This window comes from Vanellus vanellus (genome assembly GCF_965231255.1).
Source record: "Vanellus vanellus genome assembly, chromosome: 3".
Taxonomy (NCBI): domain Eukaryota; kingdom Metazoa; phylum Chordata; class Aves; order Charadriiformes; family Charadriidae; genus Vanellus; species Vanellus vanellus.
In genome coordinates, this window is record NC_138907.1 from 41,116,313 (window position 1) to 41,126,524 (window position 10,212).

Sequence of the window (10,212 nt, forward strand, 5' to 3'; positions counted from 1 at the left end):
GTGGTTTGGAATGCTTCGAGGGAGGATTTTACTAACTTCAGGGATAAAAACTAAGTGTGCTTGGCAGTTTGGTGACCAAGTAATGTAACTGTCAGTAAAATAAACAAGATTTGAGCAACTTTATAGCTTAAAGTTGCTATACTTCATTCTTTCCTTTTTAAGGCTCAGTCAGAGGGCAGAAACCCAAACACCTTCAGAATTACTATTTCTCTTTCTTTCTAGTATGTTTTGAGGAATGTTTTGAACCTCAATAAAGCAAGAACCATCACACCTGCTGTTAGCAGCAATAAAGATACCAAGTCCAACTATAAAGCAGCGATGCATGCTATGTGTGCCCACCAGTGACTCACATTAAAAAAATCAGCACTAATAGGGATATGGCTCACTAATTCAAAAAACAGGTAGGAAATTGCTTTCAAATGTTACAATTGCTTCTATTGAGTTACTACAATTTTTATTTTCTTCTGAACGGATCCTAATTTATGACGACTAACAGCTTTGAGATTTTGGGGTTTTGTCCTGTCCCTTGCCCTTCAGACAGGGGTTTGTAACCCATCAGTCACTTTCAATCCACTCTGCACAGCTGGCGCGGGAGCAGCTGTAGCTGCGCTTCAAGGAATTACCTCAGACTTTTCTTTTTTTTCCCCTGCATGTTTAACCATGAGCGTTCCTCCCTCTGCTACTGCAGGCTCTCTCCTTTCATGCCAACCAAGTCCTGCTCACAGCCTCCTTGCCTTATCTTCCCCCCCCCACCCCCCCCAATTCAGCACAAGCTCTGACTTTTGGTTAGCTCAATTCCGCCTCAACTTTTACTGGACAATGAAGCTCGAGGTGCCGGCCAGACTGCCTGCATATTGCCTCTTTCCCCACTTTTCTGTTAACATCTGGCACACTCCTTTTACATTTTGCACAGTGAGGCAGAAGTATTAGATCGGCTCTCTACGCAATGCAGACGCATCTTGGATTTCACAGTTATTGGCCGGAATTGCTAATACTGTAGTTAAGCTGCTATTGAGCTAATACCCTTAAATGCAGTAGCTTAAACCAACACCAATTAACAGGGAAGAGGATCTAATGCTGCAGTTTTCCCCAGACTTTTTAACTTACACAGTATCACGATGCTTCTGCTTTTTTTCTCGACATGGTCACAGTACTTGTGCACTGCTAACTTCTTTCCTATCAGTACAAACCAGCACTCTTCTTTCTCTCCAGCTGCTCTTTGCCAGAGTGAATTTTCATCTGCACGCTTTTGTTTCCTCACTCTCCAGCTGAACTGTGACCTCGCAGCCAAAAGACCCCCTACTTAGGTTGCAGTTCCCTTTCTTAGGCCAGATAGGAAAGAACTCAACCATGTATTAAAATAGGAGCTTGCTAAGTCCTTGCTCACGGCTCGCTCAGTTTCCCACTGCTGCTCCAAGGGCTTTATGAGGCAACACCTCCCACCCCATCCACAGGGAAGGAGCCTCCCTCCCACCCTACCACGGAACCAGGGGAAACATCTTTCTCTTCTGAATTAGAGTTCGCTACCAGTTAACTTCTGAGTTTAGATTTTGCAGCGAGGACAGAAAGCGTTTCATTGTGCTAACTCAAGTTTTCTGGAGACTTTTTATATAAAATTATTGAACTGAATGTCCTCCATAAAATTTATCTTGTTTCCTCCAGAAGAAGGAGGAGGAACAGAGGGAAAAAAGGAAACAGACTGTACAGGTAAAAGTCTAATCCAGGGAGGGTAAAAGTTTAATTATCTTAGTGTGAATAGCATGTTTGTTTAGTGCTCTCATGTATATCTCCAATTTAAGTAGAGCGATGCTGCTGTTTACATCTGGATTCCCAAACCTCCCTATACCTACTTGAGTTAACAACAGATTGCAAACTCTCTCAGACTAAGTGTAGGGTGGGGGAAAGGACTATTTTTGCTCAATGAATGCCTTGAGACCAAAAAGCGCTTACAGTGTAATATACTATAAATCATTTTGTGAAAAAAGTAAATGCATGGTGTCACTGGTGTAGGCAGAAGCAAGCAGGGAATATTATGCCATCGCTCATCTTTTTACCAATATGCAATTAGATCTAACACTGTATTTCCAAATAAGATGGTTTCCTTGAAATTATCTAGCGTTATTTCATTTAACTGAAAATGTACAGTGAAATATACAAGTCGAACATGCCTTTCTTTAAAAAAGAAAACAAAAACCAACAAACTACTGACCATTGCTACTTACAAATAATGTAAATTATTATTCCACCAATTGTAAGGAAATGTCTTAAACAGAAGAGCAAGATTTTTAATCAAGTAAAAAGATTAGTTACTTACATAGATTAGACTGCTTCTGAAGTGTGATTTTATTCTTAGTTTCACACAGAACAAAAATGGAAATCCTTCAACTTCACAATGTATATAAATTATGCAAAGTTATTCCGCAGCTGAAATCCTACAAAGGCGACTGGTATCACCCACCTTGCACAAGCAAAGCCTTCACCTACTGTTTAAATATTCCTGTTTTACAAACAGCATAATTAACAGTAGCACTGAAGGACACATTTGCTCAGAGAACAGCTGATAAAAATATTTTCCTGTATGTAAATGAGATGTAATTACAACTTTGCTAAAACATATCATTCTGTTTATAATGCAAGTTAAAGTAGTCCTGAAACCCTGTCGTTAATACTCGGCGACCCTGTAATAGAAGACATCAGTTCCCAGATGTTTAATAGGAGGTCATTCTTAACTGTGTACACAGTCATATACATGCATACACGAAACAAAGAAGGGCTTGTATACTGACTTAACAGATTCACTTGGATTTGCTACGAAAACCAGCATGATTTTTAGGCACCTCACACATTTACAGGGAAGACTGCCATTTTTGGACCACCTTCTCCCAAAGTTGTATTACACCATGGATTCCTCTGCAGCAGACTATGAATCGCTTCTTTCATTGCCAGTTTGTTTTCTTTCTGGATCAAGAGAACTGCCTTCAAATAAAATTTTGTTCCTCATTCCTTCTTTAAGCATTCTTTGCCGGATCCTGTGTTGCGCCAAATTGTACCTGCAGTAAAACCTAGAGGAGGGGATGAAAAGAAAACACAATTCTCTACTTTATATGAGTGACAGTATCAAATCAGAGTTATTCAGCCAGTTCAAAAGTTGAAACCACATATAATAATGCTGGTAAAATTCAATATGAAATGATGCATAATAAAAATACTAGGGTAACAGTCATTTCTTTAAGGCAAATATTATGCAGCCACCGAGGAGCTGGACATACAAGTCCATTGGAAAACACTAATTTCTGTAATTTGAATCTTAATTTCATGACCATTTGGCATGCTGCCTTTATAATTAGGACAAAAGGATGGCATATGTGAAGGAAAAAAAGAAAGAATTAGGAAAGACGGAAGTAACTGGGTGGTTTGATCTCTCAGGATTCGAGAAAACAATAGCAAGTTTTTTAAAAAAATATTAACATACAAATTCAAAGGCATTGAACACTTTTCCTTTAAAAAAGTAAATATTTGGGGGAGAAGGAAGAGGACTCTCTGCTAGGCAAGTTTTTTATGGAGTTTCAAAAACAGTGTGAAAGGTCACATGGGGATCATGTTGTACAAAGCAGCCAACATAGGTCTGTCAAAATTCAAGAAGCGTTCTACATACCAGTATCCTAACATTGTGCAAATAAAGCCACCGACTGCAAAGTCACAAGATCTTCTAACTCTACCTGGAAGAAAAACAAAAATCCTCAAAAAAATCAGAGAAAAAAACTTGGATGACTTCCCATTATTAATAAAACCTAAAAGCAAATAGGAATTAATTTTTCCTTGCAAATAAATATATAAACCCCAGAAGGAATAAGTACTTACTAGTTGCTAAAAAATGTCCAAGACCCACAACTAAAGACCCCACGGAGCCATAGAGCACGGATTCTCGTGAACATGGGACACTTTGAACATCAAGAAATCCAAGGAGTTTAAAGGACTGGAAGAAAAAAACGCACACCATAAATTCAAAAAATTACTTTTGTAGAAGTCTATGATTCCAACTGAGCAAAAAGCGAACATGCACACTCTGTATCTGAGCAGAAATGAACATGCGCAACTGTATCAGGAGTGGTTTTGGAAGAGTTAACTATTGACTTGGGCAATGCCATTTTGTACAAAACTTCTGATCCATCCTTCCTATTGAATCTTATAAAAGAACTATTTTATTTTTTCCCTTTATATTCCCCATAAAAGGAAGGGAGAAAACCCCCAAGAATCCAGGACCTCTGTTCAAAACCAACATACACCAGAACAAATGGCTAAGGTTACAATCAATTATGCAGTTAGTTATGTCACGTAATTTTAAGATCTGAAAAGGCAAATGTGCTTAAAAAAAAAGTGAAATTACCAGAGAATATGCATGTAACAGAGAACCTTATGCTGAGCATTGAATAAAGACATTTATAAACCAGTAATTTTTAATCTAATCCTATGTATAGGCAGGTGCTGTGCACAGATATTCTTCTATATGCAAACCAAGTTTTTAAATGAACCTACTGGTAAAAATTATTCAAACTTTTTCATACTCTGTCTCACATCTATAACCTACCAGTTTTCTATTTAATTTTCAAATGGTAATTACATGTGGCATTCATAAACCCAACTGTGAACTGACAAATACGTTTTTCATTTCAGAGATGCCTATGCTGGCTTCTGCATGACCCAAGTCTTCTAACTTGAATACATCTTGTATTTCCCACCTGACAAACATCCCTGCAAACGCACATTGGCACCTCCAGCAGTAGCGGGAAACTACATACAAAAAGGCCTCAAGATGATATGGGTCAGCATCAAGGTGGCTGCACCGTGCAGTAACATCTGCACAGCTTTCTGCTACTAACTCTTTTGTTAGGGATGGTGTAAGAATTCATCTTCATGCTACTGTGTTTACATCCTTAGACCATTAAATACCACATGCGCAACTGTACCACCTAAAACCTTGAAAGATGATTTTTAAATGGTTTAATTTTTTTTTGTACTTGGCCAAAGTAGATTTTGAAGGTGGAGTACTACAGTCAACTATCTGTGGAGGGCTAACAACTCTGTGAGACAAGTCATTGTGAAACACGTCTGGCTGCGGCAATAGGACAACAGCTGGATTTGTATGCAAGTATGGAAATCCCCATCAATAATTTTATCTACCTTCCCTATGGATGGCCATCAGCTGTTTCCACATAATCCCTGTGTACAAATAAGACAAAAAGGATTTGGTCTATGTTGGGTCTAGGCTCCTAATGAGTAATTTCAAGTACTCTCGTATGGAAGAAGACACTCGATACGTTGTTGTTGTTGTTGTTGGCTGAGAAGGTATCCCTGCTACGTCTGTGCAGCGTGATGCACCCTTTTAAAATAGTATTTCACCTGTTGCTATACTTGAAATCGCTTGTTGTGACTCTAACCATTGCTAAATACTGGCGTTACGAAGGCTCAAGTGTCACGACAGTGTTTCACCCACAAAGCCCCGTAGAAGGGCCCGTGGAAAAACAACCCGAAACCCCCCACCCCACCCCCCCGGGCCTCGCAGGGCCTGGGCTCTGCCATCGGTTTCCGTGGATTGTTCCCTCATTATTTCCTCTGGAGCGAAACCAGCACTGCTCGGCGACACCCTCCCGCGCCCCAGCGCAGGGCTCCCCCTCGGCTTCCGTGGGCGTGGGGCGGCCGCACAGCTCCAGCTCTTCATCCTCATTTTCTTCTTCTTCTTCCTCCTCCTCCTCCCGGCACCCGGCCGCGCCTCAGCGGGACGGGCGTGAAACCTTACAACGCGTGAAAGGCTCCGCGCACCGCCGGCCTCCTGCGTCTGTGGAGATTACGGACCCGACCCGGCCGCTCCGGGGGCTTCCCCGCCACCCGGCCGAGGCGAGGCGGGACCACGGCTCCCTCAGCCGCCCGCCTCAAGCCGGGCCGGTGGGAGGGAAGCTACGAGGCGGGAAGAGCCACCCCCTCCGTCCTCCATTACCTTCCTCGGCTCAGAGTCGCCCTCGCCCGCCATGATGCGACAGCGCCTTCCCCGGCCCGCGCCCCCTCCCCCGCCGCACACCAGCGAGGCCGGACTACGGCCGCCTAGAGAAGGCAGGCGGAGAGGCCGCTCTACCCGCCGCGCCCCGCCCCGTCTCTATGGTGCCTGCGGGGACGGGGGGGGAGGCGGGGGCGGCCGAGCGCGCCGGCGCCATTTTAGGTCTAGCGCTGAGATTCCAGCAAAATCCTTTGTTCGGTGAAATGGGTCACGGAGCGGGGCGCGCGCGCGCGCGCACGCACGCACGCACGCACGCACGCAGCGGGGGGGAGGGGGAGGGGAGCGTAAGGGGGAGTGCGGCGCCGGCGCTCGCGCTCCGCCCGCCCCGGCCCCACCTCCGCCCCCCCATTTCTCCAGGCGCGCGCCTCCGCTGGGTGTGGGGCGGGGGTGGCGAGCGTGGGCCCGGTGCTGCGGCGGCTGCGGGGCAGAGCGGGCCGGTCTTTCCTCGCTCCTGCCGGGGTTTGCAGTTGTGTGTTGTGAGAGAGGCGGCTCCGGCGCCCTCACGGGCGGGGGCCGTGTCCTCCTCGGGCCCTTTGTACGTGGGGAGGGTGGCGCGGGTCCGCCGTGTGGCTGTGCCGTCAGTCCTCGGGGAGAGGCCCAGGCGCAGTGTAGCCGCCTGGCGGCCTAGGCCCCGGCCCGCCTGAGGCGAGCTGTTAAAAGCTGAAAGGGTAATAGCAGGAGGAGGAGACGTAATTAACGCTCAGTGAGTAGCACCTAGCAGGAGAAGGAAGGAGGTTATGGGATCTTTCACGGGGTGCCGGTCGCCTGAACGACATCGACGTGGTGGTTGGACTCGATGATCTTAAAGGTCCCTCCCAACCTAGGCGAGTCTGTGACATGGCGGGTTTGAGGAGAGGTTATTTTCGGTGTGGGCAGGAAGCGAGCCAGAGTGCTGGAATGGGGTGAGGAAAAGGTGACGTGCAACTGGGAGATAAGTACCCTGGCGGCAGGGGGGAAGGAGGCGGGGGAAGAATTGTTTCAAAAGTAGTGCCCCTGAAAATGGTCTCGTGTGGGACATTCACAGCTAAATTAGGCAAAACGCTAGTGGGTTCCGTAGGTGCAAGTCCTGTGATAAATCAGGTAGACGGACTGGAAATGACGCCTTAGATATATAATTGTACCCGTAGTAATATCTGAAGAGGTAAATAGTGCTAAGTGACATAGGACAGAGTTTTACAGTTCTGCAAGATGCTGTAAAAGTGTATTTTGCAGCAAGAAAACAAGTCTCTACCTGATAAGTAGTGAATTACAGGGTAGGTTCCATTTAGGACTGTTTGCATCTTAGCAATGAAGTATAACAAGGGTGAGAGATGTGTAGTATTGCACTTCCCTTTAAAAAAAACAGTGTGTCTTGAAATGCTATTTTCCCAGGAGAAATGAGATCTTCAGACCTTGTTAAATATTTTTGGTGGTTGTTTTTCTTTTTAATCCTATGCTAAATAAAATGGTCTTTCTCGCATACTGAAATTTAAGCCAAGTTGAGTTTTATGTCATTACTTACATGTTTTCAGGATTTTGAAAATGATGCACGTTTACACAGAATCAATTTTGATGTATCAGTACTTGAAAAGTGCTATTGTACATTTGGATAAGCTGTTTAAATATCTGATGGGTTAGAAACAAGACTCAATCCTTCTCAACAGTCCGAATCTATCACTGTTACCATCTTTGTAGACTTTGCAGGCAATGCTCCAAATTCATGGAACACACTGATTTGATACATTTACTATCCTTTTAAAAAAAATCAGTAAACATTGCTTGAATTGTGAGTAGTTTAGGCTATTGAAAGCTATTGTATATTATGTATGTAGTGCTGCAAACAGGACATTTACTATAGTAGGTGAAAATCAAAATTACTCACATAATCTGTCCTTGAAAAAGTTAGTAGGTTTTTATCTTGGTTGGTTTAAAAAATGTAGTTGCATTTTATTAAGCAATGATAAAGGTTGAGGAATTTAGTAAGAAATGACAAGAAATTAACAAGGCCACAAATGGTGAAAAATAGACACTACTTTTACTGCTGATGAGGTGGCCCGGCCTGCAGAAGTTCGTATTTTGAAGAAGAATGGAAAGATTTTTTTTTTTTTTTTTTTTTTTTTTTTGCTTTGAAACAGGAAATTGGTTTTAGAATTAAGGTGCTGGAGAGTGGAGTACACAAATAGGGCATCTTCTGTCTGATAGTCAAGAATAGGCTAAGGAAAAGCACGTGGTTTTCCCTACATACCGCTTATTCCTTTTCCAAATATCCAAATCACACAAATTACCCTGAAATATCAATTAGCAATAAATGTAATGTTCAAGTTTTTTTTTTTTTCCCCTGCTCTTTGGCACTCGCTCATTAATCTGCTTTACTGCTGCATCTCATAGTTGTGCTTCATCTGTTTTAGAAATTGCTCTACAATTGGTGCCCTTTGTGGAGCTGGAAGTACACAGAGGGCTGCGGGACAGTGCTTGGGATCAGTGAAGACACTTGAGCTGGAGCCTCCTTTGCTTAAAAGCGGCGATGCCGCTGACACAACGCTTTGGGATAGCCTGCTGCCTGCCCGCAGGGACCTGAGACGTCAGGGCATTCAGGGACACGGGGTGATGTCCTCTGGCTCTTGAGGAGGGCAGGGCTCTTGAAGTGCAGGCCTCATACTTCTGCTGCTTTTCTCTAGATGTGTTTTGAAGGCTCTGAAAGTAGGATGTCTTTTTTCACATCTTGGATTCAAATAAAAATGCGGATGGCTTGTTCTAGGTATCTAAAATGCAGGTTTTAGCCTGTTAGTTGATAAAGCAGGATGAGGCTGTACGGGCATGTGGTACTGGTATGTTTATGTGGGTGATAGTACAGGGAACGTGAGAGCTGCTGAAATATGCCCGCTGCCTTGCCAACATGATTTGCTACAAGGGCTGGACCGACTATTGGTTAAACCCTTGGTACAGCTGGCCCAGCAGAAGCGCATCCCAGAGTATCCTCCCTTGTATCCTGCCTGTGTGTCCTACAGGGAAGGCAGCTGAGCAAGAGCCCTGGCCTACACGCCTGCCTTCCTCCATTGACAGGGACACTGCGCTGTTTCTGGAAGCCAGGCACCTTGTATATACGTTTGGGATTGCTGCCTTGGTTTTCTGACCTTAGAGGGCGTCACTGATAGAGAAAGATACTTCTTTCCTTAATGACGTTATCTGGAGCTGGAGACCTTTGGTGGAAGCTGCCTATGCATGCTCAATTTTATCCATCATAGTGTGCTGAGGGACACTCACTCTCAGCAGTTTGAACTTTTCCTATGTTAATGCAGTCATTTTTATTAGTGTTGATCAATAAAGTGTAGCATCCTTTGCTGTGAAGCTGCATGCCTGCCCACTCCATCCTGAAGTTAACAGCTTGGAAATGGTTTGGATTGATCTTTGTCAGCAATCTTTGTTCTGTCCCATCAGCCTTCACCTTTGTGTTTAAAGGTTAGGCCAGGCAAAACTTGACAGTCCTGCAGCGGGAAAGAGGCCACCATGTACAGGACATGGGGCAGCAGACAAGAGACCCTCGTGTCACAACAGTGCAGACAAGAATGTGGCTCACTGACTTCTGTAGTGCTTATTTCCTCCATCACACAAAGCATCTTCTTGATGGGTCTGAACCTACATACAAGGATCTCATCACTTGTGAAACAATTTGGGCTGTATACCGTAGAAGGAGGAAGCCATCACACAAACGTGGAATTCCCTACCTTTAGCACCTCTTGGGTCATGTAAGTTATTCCTATACCATAAGATGTTTATGTAGCCCTGTGGAGAAGCAAGCACCTGAAAAAGCTGTGGCAGCCTGTCCTAAGAAATATGTTTAATAGGCGGTAAGGATGATAACCCCTTTAGGTTGATGGCTACCATAGACCTTTCAGATAACAAACCTTCAGTGAGATGAATTCAGCATCTTGCAAAGGGTTGCATGCTCTGCCCGGGTAGTTTGTGAAGGCTCTCCTCCCAGTCTGTCCATAGCAGTTGTTACTGGTGGGAGCTGCTCTGGCAGTTGGTACCAAACCACTCTTGGCTTTGCCTTTCAGTTCCACACGTAGCTTAAGGTGTTCCCAGGTGTGCTGCTGACACCAGAGGTGGTCCAGGCATTCCTCTTCTTTGCTGTGCAATCCTGCCTTTTTCTTTGTACTACCAGTTCTGCCACCTGATGC

General features: G+C 44.4%; 1 protein-coding gene across 1 annotated transcript; it reads right to left on the reverse strand.

Annotated features, from left to right (window-relative positions):
- Window positions 1-2,299: 2,299 nt before the first annotated feature.
- On the reverse strand, window positions 2,300-6,116 carry COX20 (cytochrome c oxidase assembly factor COX20). The gene is made up of 4 exons (XM_082480833.1): window positions 5,996-6,116; window positions 3,862-3,976; window positions 3,656-3,719; window positions 2,300-3,062 (listed from the first exon to the last, which is right to left on the reverse strand). Exons 1-4 carry the CDS (start codon window positions 6,026-6,028, stop codon window positions 2,921-2,923), a joined length of 354 nt encoding a protein of 117 aa, XP_082336959.1. The 5' UTR covers window positions 6,029-6,116; the 3' UTR covers window positions 2,300-2,920.
- Between the last annotated feature and the right edge of the window lie 4,096 nt (window positions 6,117-10,212).